Source organism: Haemaphysalis longicornis, unplaced genomic scaffold (assembly GCF_048455015.1).
Source record: "Haemaphysalis longicornis isolate Haplotype H1 unplaced genomic scaffold, Haemaphysalis longicornis Haplotype H1 scaffold_1, whole genome shotgun sequence".
Taxonomy (NCBI): Eukaryota; Metazoa; Arthropoda; class Arachnida; order Ixodida; family Ixodidae; genus Haemaphysalis; species Haemaphysalis longicornis.
The window spans coordinates 369,926,741-369,952,444 of record NW_027526203.1 but is presented as its reverse complement, the minus strand read 5'-3'; the positions used below and the strand labels follow the sequence as shown (position 1 = coordinate 369,952,444).

Genomic DNA, 25,704 nt, shown 5'->3' with positions numbered 1-25,704 from the left:
TGTGACTGCCTACTTAATGCCCATGACCATTGCGCCACTGTTCCTGTACTAAACAGACTGATGACCGTAAGGAAACTTCAGCACACTGACACTATCTAAGCCAACAGGCATTAGCATTACTGCCTCATTTCCAACATGATCGCTTAAATTTGCATCGCCGAAATGTGACTATCTTTGTTAGCAGACACCCCACTATTCTGTCACTCATTTGTGTGCCCACAGCTAAAGCACAAAAAGAAGGTTAACGGTGACTACAGGCGACACCTGCTGCAAGATTTCCCAGCAGAAATAAAAATAGAGAGATTTAAAAAGTGGTCAACGGACCATAAGGAGACGCCCACTACACCTCAGGACAAAATCTCGACTCCTATCTTTAATGATAACGGCAAACGCTGATGATTTCGTGCAGAAAAGAGCACGGTCCCTGACATTTCTTGGAGATCCAGGTTTACGTAGAGGACCGAAGAGAGTATTGCATAATGGCATGTCGCCATCAAACCTGGAGGTCGTACTCGAAAGCAACAAACGAAGGCCAGAACAAACTTCGTGCTTAGTTTACCGATGCGGAGGCTACCTAAAAACCGGCATCCTGTTGCGCATACATACACAAGACGGCGTTACACAGCTAAAATGCTACATGATAGTGCCTTTGCGCATCATGGCTTCACGGCTAAACGCTCTCCAATGCGCGAGACAGGACAAAGGTGTACCGGCAGATCGTGGGTGACCTCGGCAGTGTCTTTAAAGAAGCGCGAACGGGTAGGAGAAAAAAAAAAAGAAGCGCGAGTTACCGCAATATTCTAGGTGCACGTTGGTGACAACCACAACAGCATCAGTATCAGTATAGCGTGGGCATGATAGCTAACACCGCACGCGGTGCAGGACATCGGTTACAACCTATGTGACACCTCACAACGACTTTAGCACGACAGGTGTGGCCAATTGCGATGTTACCCGCCTTTGCTCTATCCCTCTAAACGACTTCACTGATACATCAAATGGCGAAAAAAAAAGTAAGAACCAAGCCGCACTCGGAATATTTCTCCACTTAAGCCTAAAGCGATTCTTAGCTTCTCAAAAGTACCCACCGATTTCGGGACAAATGGCGTCCGGTAGATTCTACAAACCGGCGCACGACAAAAAAATAATGAAAATTCACCTGGCAGGCTTTGCTTTCATTATGACGTTTTCGTACTTCTCACACGCGTGGTCACAAAGAATGCAGCCGAAAAAATTTTGCTGAACGAAGAAAACAAAAACAAAAAACGGACAACTCTGCCCTCGCACGACAATGACAGAAAGGAACAAGTTGCCCATTAGGTGCAATAAAAAGCAAAATAGGCCCCGAACGGGGTCAGAATACATTTTAAAATCGAATCGAGCGCATCCTACGAAAAATTCGAAATGTCTAGGATTGACGTTAACAAACGTGATGACGCGCACGCACGCCGCACAAGAGGCGGGCGCGCGGGTCGCTCATCGCGCTTCCCGCGCTTTTACAGTTATAGTTTAGAGAAGTTGTGAAAAGAAACTTTCGAACTAACGCTCAAACGATTTGCGGTGAAATGCAAAACAAAAAAAAACACAGTAATACCCATGCCATCCTACCTATTGCAAGTGATGCGAGTTGTTTGGTCAGTTTGGCCAGCATCTCACTTGGAGCAAGCGTTAGGACGTCAGCCTGTGTTTTGGAGCTAATCCGCTCTGTCAACGCCCAGCCACTGTGGCATGCGCCCCTGTGTGCTAAACCTACGGAAATTCAACTAAATTACTGCAAGGTAGCACGCGCGTGCACAATTTTCTTTTGTGAAAAACCACGCGAGTAAGCAGCAGCACAGCCAACCAGTGGCACGAAGGAAAGAATACGCGCCCTGTCGCACAGCCGCGCATGCGCGGCATGCGTGAACTAACGGCCGCAGTTACCCACATTTCCCACTCGTCAAATCATATATAGTCAAAACTACTGACTCAAATAATTCTCAATAACCTCTTCCAGTCAAAAAAAATATTTTGTGATGACGTCAGCATTTCTTTTCAGTATCGAAATTGCATGCAATTTGGAGGATATTTGCACAATTTAATGGCGGAATGGCGGGCTCTTCGATTATCCATATTCCGTCCATAAAGTTTCATACTGATTTCAGGTAAGAACGAACAAAGTGTCGCTGGTCGACCTTTTCAATTTCCTTGAACATTTTTGTATCAATCCCTGATTATTCCAACGACGAGATTCAGCAATATTTCCCCTGGGGAAAATTTTGTCTAACTGAAAATAATTGGAATGCGACAATTAGGTGGACCCCCGCCGCTACATGCCCGTGCGCCTCGGCCAACTTTAGCTACGTCTAGCCAGTCTAGCTAGTAAAAAATTTATGAGGGGCAATTTGTGAATTTTATTCTCAATTTAAGCCTGGTGTAAATTTATCTGAAAAAGTTTTGCTGCTGTCAAAAATATAAATTTTTCGTAAATAAAATGCAAAGTTCGGCTCACAGCGCAGTTTGGTTCGAACTTTGACCCTAAATATTACGAAAAGTACTTAAGTTACAACATTCCAGTTTTACTCACATGTGCTCCTTACAGTTCTAAACAAACATACTGAGTATTATAATTGTATACTGCGCGGTTAAGATGCAACGGGTACAGAAGTTTGAAGAAAAAACTGAAAAACACAAATTTCAGGTAATATAAATAAAAACACATCTTCGATTTTTCTCATATTCTCCCCGGATGTAGGCCTTTACCTGTACTTGTATTATCATTACGAACATGTTGCATCATTTCGTTCCTGGAGTGCGTACAGCGCAAGAGCGGAGCCCTATCCTCCCGGCTCTCCACCACGTACTGTAGTGGTAGCGACTTCCCTCAAATTTGTATAAATTATATAGGTTTTGTATACGCCTCGAGCGCTGCCTGTAGGGGCGCCACTGAAATCATGAAATCCTCCTGGCCTTGTCCAGTAAAGCTAGAAACGTTGTGGTGATTGCCAAGGGGCTTAACTACAGTGGCTAGTAGCTTAACTATGTTCTCAAGGGGTAGGAGGGAAAACTTGGCCAGGAGATAGCGAAAGGGGTAAACGATCTGCGGGCGACGGCCCCAAATGTGCTCATTGCAGTCTGCACCGTGCCGGAGGTGACAAAGCAGGGCGTGCACACCCGAGCGGGCAGTACTCGCTGCTAACAGCGAGATCAAGAGGCGCGGCAGGGAACTTGGGTTTGAAGTCATAGGCGGGAACAGGGTAGTGGGCAGCATTGGACATAGGCAAGCTTTTCAGTGGGACGGGATTCCCTTCAGCCCCAGGCTAGGAAACAAGGTGGGGTGGAGCTTAGATGGGAGAGCAGTAGCTTTTCTAGGGGGCCCGCGGGAAGCTATAAGGAAGGCAAACAAGGCGAAAAGGGGGAAGCGAGGGACGTATGCACACTCAACGCTGGGAGGCAGCCAGGCCTAGAGCTAACCGAAGAACCTATAGACATAGCTGATAACATAGACAGAGGGGATTTAAGTGAAAAAAATAGAGCGAACCATTTTGTAAGAAACAAAAATAGACCCCGTAAGCGGAAAGCGAAAGGGAAACACAAATGCAATAAATATTTAATCAGCTACATAAATATGTAGGGAGCAGAAAGCCTGATAAGTGGGTAGAAATTCAAAATCAACTTGAACGAGAAGAAATAAACGTATATGCTTTAGCCGAGACTCACCTCTGAGACCCAGAAGCCCCACCTGTCATATACAATTATGTCTGGGAAGGATGCCACAAGGTCACAGGAATGAAGAGAGAGAGAGAGAGAGAGAGAGGGGGGGTGTTGGTATGCTTATTAAACAAGGGACCGACTGGCAGAGAGTGCATAAAAGCTGTAAAGAGCATCTGTGAATTAGATGTACCATAGCGGGGGAAAATACATGGTTAGGAGTTGTGTATCTGTGGACCGGAATCAGAGCTAGGGAGGAAAATGAGAAAATGGTAAACTGTTTGAGAAGAGATATAAACGAGTTCAAATATTCGGGTGAAATAATCTTAGTTGGAGATATGAATGCCCACATAGAAGATTTGGATGGATATACAGATCAGAACGGTTCTCTAATGATAGATCTATGTCAAGAAAACCGGCTTGTGAGAGTAAACACAAAAACAAGTGTGAGTGTGACGGACAAATAACGTGGGAAAGCGGTAACAGACAGGCCAGCATAGACTACAGTTTAGTCTCCGAAACAGTATACGAAAGGTTGCGGGAAAGGAGGATAGATGAAAACGGAACGATGATGATGATGATTAGTGGCTCTCCCTTTGAATCGGGGCGACGGTTGTCAACAACCGACTTGTCTGTTTTATTCCACTTGCCCTACCCCTAGCTAACCTAATAGCTTTGAGTCCTTCCCCACCTCCCCCTCAACCCTGTTTTAAACTCTCATCGCTCCCCCCCCCCCTTTTTTTTCTCCCCCCGCTGTTCTAAATTCTAGACAGCTTAGGAAGCGACCACAAGCGGCTTACCTTGCACTTTGGAGACGCTACCCGAACAAATTTAAAGTCGGTACAACCGGAGGAACTAATTTGAACGATGAACAGTTAAAGATCATCGCTGATATGATGGAAGATTCAACGTTTTTGTTGATCGATGAATGTATTGTTTTCATTATCTGTATTGCTATGTTACTGTTCATTTCATTGCCCAAGTTTTCTGAGTTCAGCTAGATTGTATGTGTAATGCAAGTGTATACTTAATTTATTTTTTGCTGTCAACCTTTTTACCTTGTTTGAATTAGTATTGTGCTAGCAATGTGCAACACGTATTTTTTCTCGCATTTTTGTTTAACCGATTTCTGTAGTGAAAGGGGGCAAAGCACCTGGTGAGGATCAGATAACAGCAGACCTCTTGAAGGATGGCGGAGAAATTGTACTTGAAAAACTGGCAAACCTGTATACGCAATGCCTAATGACCGCAATGGTACCGGAATCTTGGAAGAACGCGAACATCATCCTAATTCATAAGAAAGGCGACATGATGGTGTAGTAACGGCCACAACCTCCCATGAATACGCCAATTAACCCTCGGCCCTCAGTCCCCAGCGGAGCCGGGATATACAGGATTATGCCGAACGAGACAGTAGTTCAGAGGAGATAGACATCCCACCAGTAACGACCGAAGAAGTAAAGAAGGCTTTGAAAGAAATGAAAGGGGGCAAAGCACCTGGTGAGGATCAGATAACAGCAGACCTCTTGAAGGATGGCGGAGAAATTGTACTTGAAAAACTGGCAAACCTGTATACGCAATGCCTAATGACCGCAATGGTACCGGAATCTTGGAAGAACGCGAACATCATCCTAATCCATAAGAAAGGCGACATGATGGACTTGAAAAATTACAGGCCGATCAGCTTACTGTCAGTCGTCTACAAGGTATTTACCAAGGTAATCGCTAACCGAATCTCTGCAACCTTAGATTTCAGTCAACCTAAAGAACAAGCAGGGTTCCGTAAAGGTTACTCAACAATGGACCATATTCACACGATCAATCAGGTGATAGAGAAGTGCGCTGAGTATAATGAACCCCTATATTTAGCCTTCATAGATTATGAGAAAGCATTTGACTCGGTCGAAACCCTAGCAGTCATTCAGGCATTACGGAACCAGGGGGTAGACGAGCAATACGTAAGAATACTAGAGGATATCTACAATGGGTCTACAGCTACCATCATCCTCCATAGGGAGAGCAGTAAAATACCTATAAGGAAGGGTGTCAGACAAGGAGACGCAATCTCTCCAATGTTATTCACAGCATGCTTACAAGAAGTATTCAGAACGCTGGATTGGGAACAGGTGGGAGTAAGGGTAATGGAGAATACCTCAGTAACCTCAGATTTGCTGACGACGTTGCGTTGCTAAGTAACTCGGGGGACGAATTGCAAAGCATGCTTTCTGCACTGGGCGAACAGAGTAGAACCGTGGGCCTGAAAATTAATATGCAGAAAACTAAAGTAATGATCGATAACCTCGGGACAGCACAGCAGTTTGAGATAGGTGGCGAGGCAGTGGAAGTGGTAAGCGAATATATCTACTTAGGCCAAGTTGTGACCCCAGATCCCAACCATGAGGCAGAGATAATTAGAAGAATCAGAATGGGGTGGGGTGCATATGGCAGACATTCCCAGATAATGAATAGCAGCCTACCATTGTCGCTGAAGAAGAAAGTGTATGACAGCTGCATATTACCGGTACTCACCTACGGGGCAGAAACTTGGAGGATGACTAAGAGGGTTCAACTTAAATTGAGAACGACTCAGCGGGCAATGGAGCGGAAAATGCTAGGTGTAACATTAAGGGACAAGAAGAGAGCGGAGTGGGTCAGGGAGCAAACTGGTGTTAAAGACATATTGGTAGAAATTAAGAAGAAGAAATGGACGTGGGCAGGGCATGTAATGCGAAGGCAAGATAACCGCTGGTCGTTAAGGGTAACAGAGTGGATCCCTAGAGAAGGCAAGCGCTGCAGGGGGCGGCAGAAAATTAGATGGGCAGATGAGATCAAGAAGTTTGCGGGGATAAATTGGTCACGGTTGGCACAGGACCGAGGTAATTGGAGAAGACTGGGAGAGGCCTTTGCCCTGCAGTGGGCGTAGATAGGCTGGTGATGATGATGATGATGATGATGATGATGATGATGATGATGAATTAATCAAGGGTCCCGTTGCAGTCTGTTGACTATGGGACCCTTGTCTGTATACTAACTTGTATGTATTTCACACCATTGGAAATAATAAAAAAAATTCAATCAATTCAATTCAATTCAAGACGAAATCGATAAGTACCCAGGCACAGATTGGGAGTACGGCGAAATGATCGGCTTCATAAAGCATAAGATGAATGAAGCCAAGCAACGAAACTGGTGGGAAGGGAAGAGAAAGCCGAGAAGCTGGTGGAATAAGGAAATAAAAGATGCTATTGACCAGCGAAAAAAGGCGTCGAGAGAATTTAGAGAGGCAAAAAGAACTGGTATGGAACCGGAGGTAGTGAAGGAAAAATGTGATATCTACCGGGGAAAAAAAAATAAACGTGCAGAAAATGGAGGAAGCAAAGACCAAGCGGAAAAGCGAACAATAGACGGCAGAAATACGAATGAAGGACAAAAGCGCATCCAAGCAGTTTTGGGACCATGTAAAATTACGAAGCTCAAGAAACGATATCCATCAGAAATTCTTGATTGATGAGGAGGGGAAATATTTAGAAGGAGAGCACGTGATGGCGCATATTCTTTGAGTGATTAGTGAGAAGTTTAGGGGCAAAAAGGTATGGAAGCCTGCACCGATAACATCAGCGCCACAGAAGAATGCGGAAAGGGAAGTAAGTCTGAGCAAACTTGATTGGAAAAATGCAGAGCAAAAGGTTTCGCCCCAAACAGCACTAGGCCCGGAGGGAATAAAAATGCATCTGATAAACCTGCTGGCACCTAAAAGTAAGGCATCGTTTATGAGGGCAATAGATAAGGTGATAGAAACCAATCAAATATGGGAGGATTGGCTAGAAAGTAGGATGACTATAATATATAAAGGTAGAGGCAACCAATCATGCAGACCACTCGCAGTAAAATCCGTGGTGTATAGATTCATAATGCAGGCGATAAAATTAGAAATTCAAGCATGGATGGAAGAAAATGAAATTTTTGGGGAACTGCAGAACGGATTTAGACAAGACAGGAGATTGGATGATAATTTTTTGTGATAACACAGTGCATTGAAATTGCGAAAGCGCAGAATAGACCATTATTGATTACGGTCTTGCACATTAAAGGGGCATATGACAACGTAAACAGAGAACTGTTGTGGAGAATGCTGAAATTCCAGGGTTTAGATGACGAATTAATACAGTTCCTTACAGCGATCTATAAAGATAATAGAGTTCACCTGACATGGGAAGGGCAGAAATGCGCACAGAAGGTCAACACCCATCGGGGACGGAAACAGGGATGCCCTTTGAGCCCAATACTGTTTATGCTTTACATGGCAGGGTTAGAAAAGGAGCAAGAAGAAAGTCAATTAGGGTTCAACCTAATGCATATGTTTCAAGGCGAAGTGGTACAACGGCGTAATCCGGGAATGTTATACGCAGACGAAATTGTTCTTTTAGCTGATAACCAGACCGATATGCAATGGCTCATAAATATTAGCGGACAGGAAGCCACCGACCTCGGGTTAAATTTTAGCGCAGAAAAATCAGGAATAATGGTTTTCAATGACACTAGCATTGACACAGTGTCAATCCAGCATGTCGAATTACCCAGAGTCAAGGAATAAATTTATTTGGTAATGTGGATAAACAAAGGGGATAACTACTTAAGAACTCACGAGGAGCAACTTAAAGGTAAGGGAAAGCGAAACGCAGTTATAATGAAGCATAGAGCTCTGTGGGGGTATAACAAATATGAAGTAGTGAGAGGAATGTGGAAAGGAGTAATGGTTCCGGGTCTCACATTTGCAAATGCAATCCTCTGCTTAAAATCAGACGCTCTGGCAGGCCTTAAAGTGAACCAGAGAACGGTAGGATGTTTGGCCTTAGGAGTGCGTGGAAAAACAACTAACGAAGCAGTGCAGGGAGATATGGGCTGGGCGTCGTTTGAAGTTAGGGAAGCGCAGAGTAAAATATGTTTTGAGAGGAGGTTGTGAGCAATGGATCAACGTAGGTGGACAGCTATGGTTTTTAGGTACCAATACGTGAAAAGCGTGGACACGCAGTGGCTAGCTAAGGAAGACTAGAAGGCTAACGATGAAATACGAAAAGAACAGTGGAGAATCCAAGACAGTCAAGGCTATCAAAAAAGAGGCAAGGCTGATAGAAACGAATAAATGTAGGGAAAAAAATGTAAGCTAAAACGTCGTTAGAGATGTACACAGCTGTGAAATTGGACATCAGAAAGGAAAATTCCCACGATAATTCCAAGGGTATACAGTGCTTTGCTTTTTGAGGCTAGAGCAGTTGCTTGCGAACTAAGAGCTTTGTGGGGAAGTATTCACAAAATGATGGGGTATGCGTGGTCTGCTGAAAAGAAACAGAAACTATGCGGCACATAGTTTTAGAATGCGAGGGAATCCATCCAAATCTTCTTAAGAGAAATATTCAGCTTCCAGAAGCCCTAGGATTTAAGGGTAGCAGAGAGGGAGTTAACTTTAAGGCTGTCGAGGTGACAACAAGAAGATTAGACTGCTGGTGGACGAAAAGCAGAGAGGGGAATATTGCCTAGGACATCTACCACCTGTAACAGAAAAAATAAGTATTTTGTGCCGAATAAGTTTTTTTGTGCCTGTCCTAAGAGCAACGCTATTATTAAACGGAGAGTGTAAAACATAGGTACATTCGTTTTTTTTTAGTTTTTTTGTTAATATGACACGTCATCACCCCGCTACAAATGGGAACCACCATCAACCATCATCATCATCATCATCATCATCATCATAGCGGCCCGTTTCGAAAGCAGCCGCGGGAGTCTCCGTCCCGCTCCCCACTGTCACTACAGTGGCTATAATCTAGCCACTGTACTGCCGCCGCTGCTTTTGCGGCACGTTCACGACTGACGTTTGTGTGCGCTGGAAAGACATATTTATGTGGAGAAGTCACTCTGTTCGCAAATGTGGTGTGTTTACGAGAGTGGAAATGTTTCTGACGCGATCTTAGTGTGGTACATTCGACCTGTATAAGCACCAGGCGTGTGTCACAGGCCAGCGTCGCAGAACCGACGTAATGCATGGAGCTGATTGTAGTTACACTGCCCCAAAATTTACTTTCAGTGTCTCCGTAAGCAGTGATTCCTGCAGATGACCATGCTACGGCTATACACTACAATGTAAATCGATTTTGTGCGCTTAAATAATCTAGCGGAGCACTCATACCTGACAGCACGCCGGTTCGCTTGCCAATATCATACCTCAGATAACCACCATTGACAAGCCAGTGTGTCTGAATTTCGTGCAAATTCTACGAAAGAAGTACAATGGATAATGCAAAATTATACTAGAAGATCAGCACACGACAAACGGTCGTCTTGTCGTGAGGTGAGCGCCCGCAAACATTCCTCTGCTATATATATCCTCCGCGAGCAGCGCGGAGGCGGGCTTATAGAGTAATCCGCGTCTGCGACTAAACGCGTCTTCGAAACATCGTCATATCATATGGCACAGGTAGCCTGCAGAATCTAGCACAAACTGAAATCAGTCGGCTTTATTAGATACTACACTCTTGTGAACTTCCTGCCCTGTATACTTCCAAAAATGCGTGTTACGAGTGATCAGCTGTTCGTTGAAGTCGAAAAACAAAAGGAAAGTGAACGCGCAATTTGTGTGTGTGATTACTAAAAGGTTCATTGCTTGATTTCGCTCCGCATTTGTACTCAGCGTCCCCCCCCCCCTCCCCTTCCCCCCCTCCATGTCTCGCGAGATAGCAGTGCATTTCGCATTTAGTTGATCTGGTGAGTCCTAACTCGCCTAAGTTGCACTGGGTTGTTTCATTCCCGTTAGAGCTATTCTGTTTCTTCCGGACTTGCAGACCATTTATTATTCCGTAGGTAGAAGTTATTTTCAGATATTGGGCACATCACATCCCCGAAACACATTTTTCGAAGCCGCATAAACGTTGTCCGCGCTGCAAAACGAAACCAACCTCCCGTTGTGCCATGGTATCAGGTCTAAATGAGGCGACAATAGAATTCACTCGTGCCTGACTTAGAGGTGACAGTGTCGTGATATGCTGCTGCATGCCGTCGCCGACGGCCGTAAGAGCGGCCAAGAAGCGCGCAGAACCGCGTGTCCGCGTAGCTCTTGTTGGCGTTCAAGCACTCTACCAAGACGCAGCTGCTTTCGAAGTGACCTAAACGTGCTGCTTCCTTAGAGACGTCACCATAACAAGTTGTTGAGGGCGCGGAAAGGTAAAAAGAAGCGAACGAGAACCAAAACACTGCATGAGCCCCTATCAGCCAAGCAGCGCTCCTCCGTACGCGCCGCAGAAAAGCGGCGGCAGGCGCGGCGTAGCGATCTCGAAGCTCAAGGCCTATAAAAAGCAAATGGTGCCTTTACGGATACAAAAGTGAGAATGTAACAGAAAAAATGGCACTTTTATTCTCACATTGGCCCCATAACAACCAATCAGCGCCCAATTTAAAGGGGCCCCGAAAGGCGTTTTGAGCGCACTAAATGAAGTAGCGCTATCGTTAGATTGGGTCGTCAACGTCATCTGTGCCAAGTATTACTCTTTTACGCGCAACGGAAAGCTCACACTTTTGTTGCAAAGTTTGTCGCTTTTTTCTCACCCTTCCCTTCGTGTTTTTGGACGCCGCCATCTTCACATGTCTACATCATCGATTCCCATATGTTCGTCATGAGCTAGACATCCTGCTATTGGGCGGCTTTTTCACGCACTTCCGGCAAAGAGATGAATCGTCTGCTCAGCGTCGGCTCGCCGGCTGATCTGCCAGCGGAGTGGAGTGCCGGAGTGCTTGGACATTTTACGACAAACGAAACAAGTGTAAACAAACGCTTAACCGTTCGGATTGAATGCAACACGGCCATAACACGACATGGATATCCTCTTACCTGAGTACGTTCCATAAAGAAAGCGTTGAAGCCCCGTGGCACTTCTTTCGCGCAATCGCAGAGAACGCCCTGAGCCAAATGCCCGGGTTTGACGCATACATTTTATTCAACTTCAAAACAATCCAGAGATGCGTTTAGAACGAACACAACGTCACAACATGCGTTGCAAGTCTGAACCGCGATTGACAGACGATGGGTTGCCTGCTCCTGCCCGTCGTAAATTCGGCACTCACCTCGCGCGCGGTTTGCGGGGACGAACAGCAAGTCACTTAACTCTGGCGCACAAGCCGAGATGGCTTCTAGCCACGCACACTGCACATACCCCATGCGAGGTTGAGTCGTACGTCTCTCGAGAAAGATAATCCAGACCATGGGAAGCACTATCCACCCGCAGAAGCACAACGTCGCATTACACCGTGAAACAAAGACGTCCACAACACACACACCATCGCCTCCTGTAATGCCAGAGAGAGAGAGAGAGAGACAAAACTTTTATTGCCGCAAGGGCTAATTCTGGGGAGGGGTGGTGACCGAGGGAGGAAGGACCCCGGTGACTTTGGCAGCCCGGCCGACGATGGCATCTTGCACCGCCGAATCCGAGCTGCCCAACGCCCTCGCTCACCAGTCCTGTAATGCCGAACGCATCTCACACTTCCCAATGGGAGTGAGTGGTACGCCTGCAGTGCCCACATGTCGCGAGATGGGGCCCCGAGCTGAACCGGGATCACGCAACCGTAACTGACTTCTGGGGCGGTTGTGCCTTGTTGCCAAGGCAACCGATGTTTGAGATTGTCAAAGAAATGGCGCTCGCTCCAGCGCTAGAAATCTCAGAGCCGCGCCGGAGCATGTTTTGCCACCGTTGCCGCTCTCCACCACGCGTCGCCCCAAGCTGAACTGGTCTAAGGTCCCTGAAAAAACTGGTCCTCTGAACTGGTCACATGATTGAAGCGTTTTGTGCACGGGTTCTGTATCGGTTTAAAATGTCTCTTTCACATGCCGCCGGCAGGAATTACCACCACCGCAAAATAAGACAGCAACGTACACCGCGAAAGGGCAAGGCCAGGCCGCCGCACACATGCGGCCAGGTTTTTCGTTCGCTTTTCCAGCCTTGAGCGGAGTGTATGATTCAAGGTGTCAACAAAGCTTGCCCGTAGCAGACGGCAGTGTGAGCAGCGCAATAGCGGAAGTACGTCACCGCCGCGGAGCGCAGCATCACGGGAGGGAAGGCTTTCGCGCCGTCAACAGCGGAGAGTAAGTTGAAAGGAGGAGGAAACGCGGTGCGACGATAATGCGCGGTTTTTGATTTACGATTTCTCAGCTAATACTCATCGCTTTAACAAAATTCTTGTGGGAGGAGATAGCTAATACATTGCTTTATTTGGTTACATATACATCCATGCATCGGCGGAAGGTATTTCAGGAGCCCTTTAAAGTCTATGGATTGTGGGAAAAACGACATAACTCTTAGGGTCAGCCCCATATTTAAAAAGAGCGCTTTTTCAATTTTTGTAAAACTCTGCCAACATGTTGACCGCTAAAGTTGCTGTGGTTAGAAGTAGAAACACTTTGCATCTTATCGATACCTGGAGTGTGTACAGCACGAGAGTGGAGCCCTGTCAGCCATGCCCCTCGCGGGGTGCTCAGACAGTAAATAGATGTATAGACAACGGTTATAGATACTTTTTACAAACGTTGGGTACAGCTATGACATTTAATATGTATTTAATTTTTTTGTACAGAAGGCAAAATATCACAGGTGACATGAAATAGACAGAATACTGTAAAAAAATGACAGTTTCAAAGTTAACGTTTGACGTCATAAACAATCGTCAGTCTATCGAAATTGTATACTGCTGTGTAGCACCGGTCCAGCTAAGTTTCTAGCCATAAAGAGTTTCCATAAAAGGTACACACAGACCGTTCTCAGCGTAGATCACATGTACCTGCTGCAGATCACATAAAATTTACGCCACATGTGTCAGGACTGAATGCCGGGGAACGCATGCACTGGTCATCACTGTTCCTTTATTTCTGCCACGATAGTTGAAAACTTCATTGCTCTCCACGTACGGGAAGTGTGCGCACTTGACTTTCTTAGACAACAGTTGCTATGTTTCTGTAAGTATGTATATCCCAATTCTTGAGGTCTTCCTTAGGTTCTAAAATGTAGCCTGGTGCTGAAGAGTGGAAACAAGTTGGCCTGTATCGATGGATTACGGTGCCGAGAATCTAAATGCATCATTCTCGCAACTAGCAGGTGTTTAATAGGGTAGAAAACGCCATAAACGTGAAAGCAGGGGACGACGCCCCGTACGCAATTGGGAGCTATGGTTTGTGACGTCACAAAACTGGTGAATGGCGAGATCTCATTGGGGAAGCATCTAAAGATGTTTTCCTGAAACAACCAGTTCCTAAGTGATTGAGCACGTGAAATAAACGTAAAACGAAGCTTTCCGTGAGCTCACCGTACGGAAAAACACAGACTACAGCTTTTATAAACTGTGAGGCAGGCTGCTTCCCTCACTATTCAGTCAGCCATCATGCTTTCAGTTTCGTTTTTGAAAAGCATTGGTGCGCAATTAGCAAAGTTAATAACCTACGATGGTGAGCTCCCGAGCTTGTGCAAGCCATATACCCGGCAGGAAGCAGCTAAAGTCCCTTGATTAGAAGCGGCAAAAGGAACAAGATGCACTGCAGGCCTGACCTTTCAATCTCCCGCTCTCCGCGCGCGGATGTTTCCGTTGGTATAAAAAAGCATGCCCGCGCCCGGTTCGACATAATCGCCCGTGAAATGAACTTACTGCAAGTAGTTAAATGACCTATCCGCCCTTGTGCTTTTCCGTTCGCCTCGTGCCGCCTTTGATAATTCGTAAACCGTGCGTCACTGTGCCCTTGTTATGTTTGAGCCAGGGGGAGAGAGGGCAACGACTACTCGACACGGCTGCCGTGAAAGGTGTTTATTTCACGTTAGGTTTGCGCCGCGCAAGATAAGATGTTATGAGACGGCTGTGATCGCCAGACGATGTGAAGTTAAGGCGCCCTCCTGAACGGCGCCAGCCCGGGCCCGGGACGCCGCGCTAGATTTTTGAATCGGTGCTTGTTGCTTCAAAAGAGGCTTCACTCGCAGCCGGCTGGATGGGGTCAGGGAATCCCGAGTAGCCGGCACATCGGCCGCTCGAGCACCTAAAAGCGTTTCTCATTCCGTCGGTGGAAAATCATAAACGTCCAAGCCAGCCTCCTCGACCTGAGAAACGTTGCCGTAGTCGCCATGGCTCGGAGATGCCACGGTATACAGTTGCCAGCGTTTGCGCTCTAGACGGCACCGGTGCTGCCTTTTCTTAGCTCCGACTTTGTGACGCAAAGGCTACATCACGAAAAAATGAAACGGAAGTGGGTGAGAGAAATACCAGCTTTGTTTGCTTATTTCTCAGCAAATAAGGCATCGTTGCTGGACGAACAAAAACCGAAAGGGCTACGAAACGTACGATCTTTCAGTTGAAACAAAATTTCTGTCAGCCTTTAGTGCCGCTGTAAAGAAAGTATTTTTGGCTATTTTCGGGCTACTTCTAATTTTATCAGTTGGCTACGTTTGAGCTACTACATAGACCGATTTGGCGGTATGTGGTTCGAGCAATCTGGTAACCCTGCAATAACGGTCTTAGGAACAACGTTTCGATCCTAAGAATGGCTTTCGCCATTAAAACTTATCCAGCCTTTCGCGTCCTTTCAGAGTGAAGGGTTCGACAAAAGTTCGTCTGGTTAGGCATGGGAATGAAGAGACGAACAAGGTACCCGTATGCGGTTCCACCTCTTCGTCCTTTCAGAAACGGGGAGTGAAGGGGCTTTGCTTCACAATATCCCAAACGGGAACGGTATCGGAATCTCGCAGTGCGCCCTCGCAGCGGTGCCCGAGGCATCAGGAATAACGGTGTCGAGAACCGCGTTCGTTCACCGGCTTTCGCCATTCGGAAGTTATAATGGCGCGTTCCCGCAGAGTCTACTTTTATGAGCGGGGGGGGGGGGGGGGGGGGGGGGAGGGTTATGAAGCGGTGCATTCATTTCCCTTCTGGGCTAAATATCGTGAACATTAAATTCTGCTCATATACTCAACCACATAGTTACAGGGGCACCTAAGCTTTAATGCTCCTCTTATGATGGGAGAACGCGTGGACACTTCTCGTTGAGTTGTGAAAGCATGTTTTGGAGGATCTGTTGCTGTCGCTGCCAATAGATTACCGGTAAAAAGCGCAAAGGCTCATGGGTACATTGTTTCTCATGCGGAGTCCCGCCACTTCCCGTTCGAAGGCTCTCCTGGCTTCCCGTACGCCGTCGGCTTTCACGCGCGTGTGTGCTTGTTTATCTGTTTCCACCGGGGAAAAAACGCTCATGCATCGGGAATTCCATAAATAACAATGATTGACACTACTAGGGGTTTATCTGACAGGTAAGCACCTTGTGACAAATAAACAACATGTACACACGCGCCTAAAAGCCGCCGGCGGACGGGAGGGCAGGAGAGATCTCGAACCGGAAGTAGCTGGAGCAGACGACGTACCCGTGAGCCTTTGCGCTTTTCACCCGTCACCTATGGAGGATGATGAATATTTTATTAAAGTGAAATACGAGCGCTATGAGTGGAGTCTCGAGACTCCGGTAGAGTTCTGCTGTCTTTCGAAATTGCCGATCAGAGAACTGGCCAGCTCTCGCTACCACTGCTCTAACGTTAAAATTGGGTTGGTTTCTATATTATTGTTCTGTTGAAAAGACCAGACCATGTGATATAAGGTCGAGGGCTCTGCATAGTGAGGGCAAGTGGATGTACACATTGCAGGAAAGACAGTGTTAAGCCCCGTATAGTGAGAAAAAAGTATGAGTCTGCGGCTGCCCAAGTGTGGCTTTTTGTCTCTTTCGCCAACAAAATTTTTCACCGCTGCATTTTATGCACCAGAAACACTCCGCAAATGGCATTACCCTCACGTGATTCCCCTTAGTGGCTGCGAAACAGTCACCCCTGCAGATCTCCATCATCTCGTCTGGCAGTGCCCGAAATAAACAAAATACCGAACTCCTATCCCCTCGCTTTGACACCACCACTCCTGTTTACCTTGGCACCTGTAAGAACACAGTGGAATTGTACAAGCTGGTATTACAGGAGCGGCTTAACACGAGTGGTATAGTGCTGGTCTACACGGTGCTCAGCACCGAGAATATAGAATCTAAATTTCCTCCTCTCCCTACCCACACCTAGAAGGCCTAGTGTCTTCCTTTAATCAATGAACGGCTTGAGGGATTTAGGGGCTGGTGGGTATATCTGTTGGGAAAGCATATAATACTGAGTGATATCTTTGTACGTGACTTACGATTTGTTAACCCTCTGCTGATCTTCTGTGGAGCCGGTTGGCTAATTCTCGGGCTTTCCTGTGAACGACGAAGCTTCCACGAAGAATGGAGTGGGCAAGTGTCCAGAAGATATATTCACCTTTATTTGGGAAGGTTTTGCTGGAGGATTTGTAGGGCGATATTGGAAATTATTCCGTTGGTGTAAGAACTGCACGCAGGCCTGTGCATCAGGAATGGCTGTTGTGGCCTTGATTTGAACGACGGCAAGTGCAATAAATGTCTATTCATCTTAGATTGTTTATTGGTGATACTGAGTGTCAGGACGGTGAGTGCGCAGTGTCGGTGACCACTGCCGTCAATTGCATACTTATGAACGTCACCTGCACCATCTATGTAGACCCCCCTTTTGCCCATACGCCCTCTCTAGGTTTTGGATTCGTGCCTTCTTCGACCAGAGCCGAAAACCTTTCGTTACTCGGCCCTCATGATGCTGAGGGTGCATATTTCGAGGTAGGGGGCCTGATGTATGATTTCTTTTGGAATGCCTCCCCTGGCAAGTACCGAGCTCAGGACCAAATATTCGAGTGAGCTCAAAAGGTGGCGGCCTGTTGGGTGTTAGTGAGCCGTTGCAGTTGAGCAGTCAGGCGGGCTTCAGTGATCGAGCTAACGTCTTCTCAAAACAACAGCCACGGGGCCACTGTGTAGAGCTCTCCTGCATGGTTAACAGATATCCCTGTACTCAGTACTGGCCAGGTGGGAAGTGCCTCGCAAACCCAATCGTCGGACTACCTGGCACACAGTATGGGAATGCTGAAGATAACGCTGCACACTTGTTCAACTGAGAAAATTTTTCTTACGAGTAAATTTCTTCTACGACTCCTTGGCTTGGCTTTTTTCATCATGTTCTCCCTGTTTTTAAACGCTAGAAATGCTGATGAATATTTAGGCCGCAAAACCAGAGCGTAAACGTCAAAGAAACGCAAAAGAAATGACAAGGGGGAACACTTCTAGTCCACCGATTTCCATCGTCGGCGGTCGCAATATCCGCCGCAAGTTCTGTTCCTCCAGACACCTACCGTTGTCAGATGGTGGAGGGATTGGCACCAAAGTGCCGCACCCCCTGCAGAGCAGCAAAACTCAACCAAACATCATCATTCAACTCCGATAACTCCAGTCAGGGTAGGGTCCCCCCCTGAGCGAGGAGGAATCTTTTGCTTTAGAAAGGCGGCCCTTCCCTCTGGGCGCAAGGGTGGTGGTGTGAATGCCCATGGCTACGTAGAAAGGAAAAACGTTAGCCAGCAAAGAAACAAAGAAAGCCATTAGTACACCACCTTGATGCTCCCCCCAGCCTCCTCTAGGATCTCTGCTGGATTACACCAAGTGGATGCGAAGCCCTGGGGCCCAAGGCTGCGCTGCTGTCTTCGCAGGTGGAACCAGACCTCCTTCCGCACTTTCGCAAGCACTTCGTGGAGGCCTGGCCGCCGCTCAGAGTGAGCAGCAGCGCAGCGGGCCAACCAAACCTGATAGGAACACTCCACGAGAACCAAAACAAACTGATTTACTGCTACGCGCGGGAGCGGATTGAGGAACCTCAGAGCTTCATAAGGGATGCCAGGAATGTCAAACAACTGTGCCAATTTTCGAAGGAGTGCCTGCGGGAGTGCGCAATCACGGAAGATGTGCACCGTGGGCTCTGGCGCCCCGCAGAACCAACAAGGGGCTTCGGGGAGCGCAGGAACCAACCCCACAGGGGCCTGCCTCCGTGTGGGAAAGATAGGGAGGTTCCCACGCGCAAACAGCCACTGAAAAGTTGCTCTGCTAGCCCTTGCGGCCAACAGCCACCGCACGCTCTCTCTCATACGGGAAAGCTCACGCACCGCTCAGCACTGCTTCTTTCGTCGTTGTGGCGACCGCTACACGTAATGGACGTGGAGGGGAGGGTGGTTGGGATGGACACATCCGGCGGGCGGGCAAGTGGCTACGTGAGTATTGTGGCACCGTCTTCCTCAGCTTGCACGCCTTATCCTGTTCTTCCCTGTTGTTGCGTAGAATTTTTTGCTGAGTACTCCCACAGCGAAGCCCTGCACTCGCACAAAAATGCAGAATTGGCGGAAGTAACGCATTTAATTGTTATAATAGCGTAAATGGAGGTACATTGAAAGCTCGATAATTCTAACTTCAATAATTCGAATTTATCGATAATTCGAACTGCACGATTTAGTCCAGCCAGGCCTCCATAGAAGCCTATACATTGAAAAGCCCGTTAATTCTAACACGACGGGCCTCCGCCACGGATAATTCGGACTACCCGCCACCGCACAGGCAGCTTGGGGCCTGGAACACGGCCGGAGTAACGGCCCCGCTGCCTACTCACGAGGCTGCGTCGCCTACGGAATGGAGAAAAAAAGAGAGAAGTTACATCGGATTAAAGCACTCTAAAACACCCATAGCGGACGTTTTGGAAGGAGTGTCTTTGCGTGCTTCGTAGATGTGCTTCAGGCTGTGGGGCGTGCTGACAGATGGGATCATTTATGAGGTCGGAAGCGTAGAACCTGTCGCTATACCAGTGACCACGAGGAGGTGGCGGACGGAGTACCAGTGCGGCCATTGCTCGGAAGTAATGACAAGATCGAATGCTACCCGTTGTTGCGACCGGGCGGGGGCACCCGATCCGTTCTCCGTGGCCTCCAACATACGATGGGTAGCGTGTAGGAAGCGAGCGGCCAGCCGGTGTTGCAGCCGTGAAGAAGTCCAGAGCAGTAGGATAACGTAACTGTTTACTTCATAGCGAGAGGTGAGCCGAAGCCAAAAAAAAACATACAATGCCCCGACGGGCGAGGTTTACAATACAGGACACGAGCAGAGCGACCGCATGGATTCGCTGCTCAGACAGGAATGAATATCAGCGTTTGTGCTGCTTCTTTTATACCCAAAAAACGCCCCCAAGAGTAACACGCCACGAAATCACAGACACGCACACACTCTGTCCATAGTTGGTGAGTCACCCATGGCTTTGTCCCACATGGCGTCCGAGAGGGGGGGAGAGAGTGTCCTTGAAAGGTGCCGGGGTCGCGCTATCAACTGCTGAACGCGCTGATAGCGAAACGTCTAAGCCGGGAAGGTCAAGCAGGTGCCTGAAGGGTGTGGCGCTGGCAGCTGCCGGTGGCACGTGGCAAAGCGAGGTGACTGACCCGGCATGGCGAGACACGAAGTACGATTCACCGACACGTGGGCGCACATGGTCGATTCCCACGTGGTCGCTGATGCGGAAAAACACGTGTTGCTGGCCGATTCGTAACAGCTTCTCCGCCGGGGGTCTGAGATCCCGATGGATAAGGGTCTTCAACCGTTTTCCGGAGGGATGCTTTTGCAGTGAAGTGCTCAGCAGACGCTCGACTCCAGGCCTGGGCTGTACGACACCGTGCTGGAGCTTCACATGGCCGATCACTGGACGAGTAGTGGCTTCCCAAGAACGTCTCTGGATTGGTCAGGCAAGCAACAGAACAACACAGCAAGACACAACCGCATCGCCGGCAAGTGCGAAGACAAATCCACACTGAAGATCTACCAGGCTTTTAGTTGCGAAAAAATACGCTAATAACTAACTACACTAGTTATATTTTAGCCCAGCAGTACTTTAGACAAGTGCACAAACCTGAAAGGTGACATTTCGCGTGATTGGAAATGTCCCACACAAAAAAAAAACGTAATCATAAAGTGCGAAACCTGCTTCATGAAAAAGAATGAACTTGAGAAAGTCAGGCGTCTACAGGCCATTTCTCGCGCCGAGAGCTGCTATTTGAGCTCTCGTCAATGCCCCGAGCTTTTTGACCCTTCGGTACCGCACTTTAGTTGCAGCCGTTCTCTCAACGCTGCTGTGACCGCGTGAAATGACACCGGTCGCCTTGTTCGAAAAAGGCTGAGCGCGCGGAGGATCGAGCGGGATTTTCCCCCGTTCATACGTTAGGCGCGCACTGCTTCTAGGCGGCGTTCCCTCGACGCGATGCGAGCTCACAGCTTTGCTCGCACTGAAACACGCGCCACAATTAAGCGCTGAAGTTTTTGCTACCTCTTTGTTGCTCGCCTTTTTACGAACGCGTTTGGCAAACGAACCTCGGAACGCGTTTACGTTCACTCCTCTAGGTTGGTCGGTTCCCGACTTCGGTTCAGCCACAGGCGACACCGGAACCTCAACTAGCTCAGCTGATGTTGTCCTAACGACGGGAGCATCAGCTAGGAGTGAAACGGGCATGACGAGCCCATTAGACACCTTGCAGTTCCCAACAGTCACTACCTTGTCGTCCCTCGCGCTTTCAGCGACAACCTCGGCACGCGAAGACCGAAGCGTGTTTCCGTTTTCCTTCCTTCCTGCCAGAACCACACTACACCTAGGCTGCCCTGTCTCAAAAGACGGCTCAGTTGCCCGCGAACTGCGCGCGTTCGGGTCGACAACCGTTTTCAAGGGTTCCCGTGATCTAGCGCACTTTGAACATGGCGACGAAACATCTCCGCTCACCGTAGGGACCTTACACACAGTGTACTTACGCTGCCCTCCGTCGCGAGCCTCTGGAAATGCCCAATCATCGCTTTCTGTCTGAGTTTCGCCATTCCTCACAGAGGTGGCGACCCTTTCGTTGCTCGAGCTCTTCGCAGCGAGCCCCGCTGGTTCTTTCCTCGGCAGTTTCTCGAAATTGTACCCCTTTTCCCTTAACAGCTGATCCGACCTGTTCGAGAATAGGTACTTGTACTCCGGAAGTAGTTGTGGGGATACTGCTGCGTGCGTCACAAGTTCACCAAACGGACCTCCGATGCTGACCTTAGCAATCTGCAGACGAACGTTTCGTGCACCTACGGCTGGCTTCACCCAAACATACTGCCCAGTTAGCTGATCCGGTTCGACGTACGAAGGGTGCACCATGTCTACCGTCGCCGCGGAGTCACGAAGAACTCGGCACAGTTTACCATTGACGACTAGCTCCCGTACGTACGGCTCTAGAAACTGCCTGCTGTCCTCACTCTGATCTAGTACGTGAAATACTAGTTTTCCCTTCTTACAACTGGCAGCAAAATGTCCCGTCTCGCCGCAGTTGTAACATGCAGCCTGTCGGCGCGCCTCGAAAGCTTTCTTTCTGCGCTGGTCCTCAGCGTCTGCTGCTCTCTCTTTGTTATCGTGGCCAGTTTCTCTATCCACGAGAACGACTTCGCTTGCCCCACCGTCTTCCCGGGGAGCTCTGCCTTTCGGCCCTGACTTATCAGGCCTCGGCCTGAACTCTTTTTGGCCGTCTGTCGGCCCCTGCGCACCTCGACGTGCGACGAACTCGTCGGCTAGCTGAGCTGCCTGATCCACAGTACTTACCCCTGGCCTATCTTGCACCCAGAGTCTCAGGTTCTCCGGTAGTCGGCGGTAAAACTGCTCAAGACCGAAGCACTCAACTACTTTGTCGTGCTCTCCGAAAGCTTCTGCCTCTTTGAGCCACTCTTCCATATTGGCCTTCAGCTTGTAGGCGAACTCCGAGTACGACTCGCCCCTAGCTTTCTCGGCTTCACGGAACTTCTGGCGAAACGCCTCTGCTGACAGCCTGTACTTACGCAGGAGGCTCGACTTGACTTTTTGGTAGTCCTCCGCCTCCTCCTTTGGCAAGCGGGCCATCACGTCGGATGCCTCACCTGGCAAAAGCGTGAGCAGCTTTTGCGGCCATGAGTCTCGGCTAAACTGGGCCCTCTCACACGTACGCTCGAAGTTGACCAAAAAAAGACCGATGTCTTCTCCTACCTTGTAGGGTCGCATTAGGTCACACATTCGCAACGTAGGTCGCTCAGTCGCCGCAGACTGCACGCTGCTGCCACTCTGACGTCTAGTTCGAGACGCCTCGACGTCTAGACGCTTCATTTCCAGCTCATGCTGTCGCTCCTGTTCTCGCTTTCTATCTTCGCGTTCCTGTTCTCGCTTTCTTTCCTCGCGTTCCTCTTCGCGCTTTCTTTCCTGGCGTTCCTCTTCGCGCTTTCTTTCCTCGCGTTCCTCTTCGCGCTTTCTTTCCTCGCGTTCCTCACGCTGGCGCACAGCCTCTGCAGCCTGACGTTTAGCGGTCTCCCTGCCATTGATCGTCTCAATGCACTCGGACAGCTCGTCATCGTCAGCCCCAACAGCGAGTATAGCCTCTATTAGCTCTGGCTTTCTCAGCGCGTCTGTAACATCCAAGCGCAACTCATTTGCAAGCTCCAACAACTGCGGTTTTTTCAACGCCTTCAAATTCATGGCCGGTCTAGAGTACTGCTTTCCCACTGCTCCAAAATTGTTTTGCGCGAATAACCCACGCGACAAAAACAGACGCCCTACCAGCTATCCTCAGAAGCCTGGTAAAACTCAGTGAAGAAAAGTCCCGCACTCACCCTTGACCGCCGTGAATTCTGCGAAGTCCGAAGCCGCCTTGACGTCCGTGGTGTTGGGTCTCGCACCGCTGGCTCCAGATGTCACGAAGTTGTCATCCGACCGCTGCCAACCAGTTGTTGCGACCGGGCGGGGGCACCCGATCCGTTCTCCGTGGCCTCCAACATACGATGGGTAGCGTGTAGGAAGCGAGCGGCCAGCCGGTGTTGCAGCCGTGAAGAAGTCCAGAGCAGTAGGATAACGTAACTGTTTACTTCATAGCGAGAGGTGAGCCGAAGCCAAAAAAAAACATACAATGCCCCGACGGGCGAGGTTTACAATACAGGACACGAGCAGAGCGACCGCATGGATTCGCTGCTCAGACAGGAATGAATATCAGCGTTTGTGCTGCTTCTTTTATACCCAAAAAACGCCCCCAAGAGTAACACGCCACGAAATCACAGACACGCACACACTCTGTCCATAGTTGGTGAGTCACCCATGGCTTTGTCCCACATGGCGTCCGAGAGGGGGGGAGAGAGTGTCCTTGAAAGGTGCCGGGGTCGCGCTATCAACTGCTGAACGCGCTGATAGCGAAACGTCTAAGCCGGGAAGGTCAAGCAGGTGCCTGAAGGGTGTGGCGCTGGCAGCTGCCGGTGGCACGTGGCAAAGCGAGGTGACTGACCCGGCATGGCGAGACACGAAGTACGATTCACCGACACGTGGGCGCACATGGTCGATTCCCACGTGGTCGCTGATGCGGAAAAACACGTGTTGCTGGCCGATTCGTAACACCGTCTCTTCTTCAGTTTCGGAGTACGCAAAAAGGAGGCCTTCAGCTTCATTCGCTCGTTTGAAAAAAAAAAGTTCTAGCTTTCGCCTTCAAGCATAAAAGGCAGAGGTTTCAATCGTGACCTTATTCAAGCATTCAATTCTCACATGTTCTACTTCTCCGTAATCGCATTCTACGGGTTCTGTGCTACCCTTTCGTTATCTCGAACTTTCATTAATTCGAACTGAGGTGGCGTCCCCTTGGAGTTCGAATTAACGGGATTTTACTGTAAGTGGCCGAACAGAGTTTTAAAAACCAAAAGAAAATTTTTACAAAAAATATCTGACGAAATTAAAAATATGAACGCTATACATCTACTCCAAAAAACGAAGACTAAACTAAAAAGGCCCGCGAAAGATCGTTGGAAATGCGAATAAAAAATAGCGAAAACGAACCAACCCTGGACTACGTTTAGCACCTGCGGAAAAATACAGAATTGGCGAAGTAAAGGCACTTAATCGCTATAATGGCATAAATTTAATCATTGGCGAAAAGAAACAAAACGAAACTTAGACACAATAAAATAACCCAATGTCTTTGGCTACCCATAGCGAAATTTGGCTGTGACTGAGAACTCCCACTCTAGACAAGTGGCAAGAATGCTACGCATTAGTAGAAAATTCTCTGAATTTCTGCAGTTTTTTTCATCAAACCTGTTGGCAACAAACTTGTTCCTAATTAAAGCAAAATGTTTCCTAAAGCTGTCGCATGTGGCTACTTTTGTTTACTTTTTAATTGCCTGATGTCTGTTCTGAATATTGTATTTGTCTTTGAAAAAGTCTGTGGCTTGCCTTCGTTAACATGTGTTCTACGATGTTTTGTTTGCGAAGGTAGCCTCGGTGCTGTTCCAATTGCTTTAGACCGCTTCCTCAGGCATGTATACTACATGGTGCATTTTTCATGCGGAGCGAATATCCGCACTTACGAAATGCGCAATGCCCGCGAACGTTGCGGTCTTCCCATTTCAGAAACACGTTTGTATAGGTCCAATTACGCCTGTCGCGAGAGAAGCTTTTAGTGCTCCAAAATAAAGAAATACTTCAATTTTTGTACGGCGCAGTTAAATTTAAGCATTACTGTCACGTTCGTCCCTGCGGCGTTCGTACTAAAATTTTGGTCGTTCCGAACAACAGCGCCATCTCCACTAACGTGAAACCTGGGGAGGGGCGAAGCATGTAGTGTATAAGTGTATTCAAAGATTGTAAGTCTCTCCCCCTCTTGCCACACGGCGCGCGCCGATACACGCGACATCCCAATTACGAAGACGGAGAAGTGAAATTTGAAGCGGATAACTGGAAATTTTCAAGTTTGAGCGAGTACGGAGCGAAATAGAAGCAAGCAGGCATGCGCGAACGAAAAACGAGTGTGCCGGTGTGTTCTTTCAGTACGTGTTTTTAAAGACGATAGTCTTTCTTAGGCTACTTGAACGCAGACATTTTGGTCTGTCTGTCTATCTGTCTGTCTGTCTGTCTGTCTGTGACTCAATTCAGCCAGCCGACCAAAGTGAAACAGAAGTTGCACAATAGGTTTATATACAGACCGCCAAATCTAAACGTGTAAGTCCGGTGGCAATATTCATACTTGTCAACATTGTTG

The 25,704-nt window shown here is 48.2% G+C and overlaps 1 protein-coding gene across 5 annotated transcripts in view; it reads right to left on the bottom strand.

Annotated features, from left to right (window-relative positions):
- LOC144155072 (uncharacterized) overlaps positions 1 to 1,763 on the bottom strand; it is a 42,208-nt gene extending 40,445 nt beyond the window's left edge. The window contains exon 1 of one of the 5 annotated variants that reach the window (XM_077686310.1): positions 1,609 to 1,763. In XM_077686310.1, the coding sequence (XP_077542436.1) occupies positions 1,609 to 1,651 (43 nt within the window). In that variant the 5' untranslated portion in view covers positions 1,652 to 1,763. Of the gene's footprint in view, positions 1 to 791; positions 985 to 1,088; positions 1,320 to 1,608 lie in introns of those variants that run through there. The other 4 variants (XM_077686309.1, XM_077686311.1, XM_077686312.1 and 1 more) reach the window with 4 other exon arrangements.
- Positions 1,764 to 25,704: the final 23,941 nt, after the last annotated feature.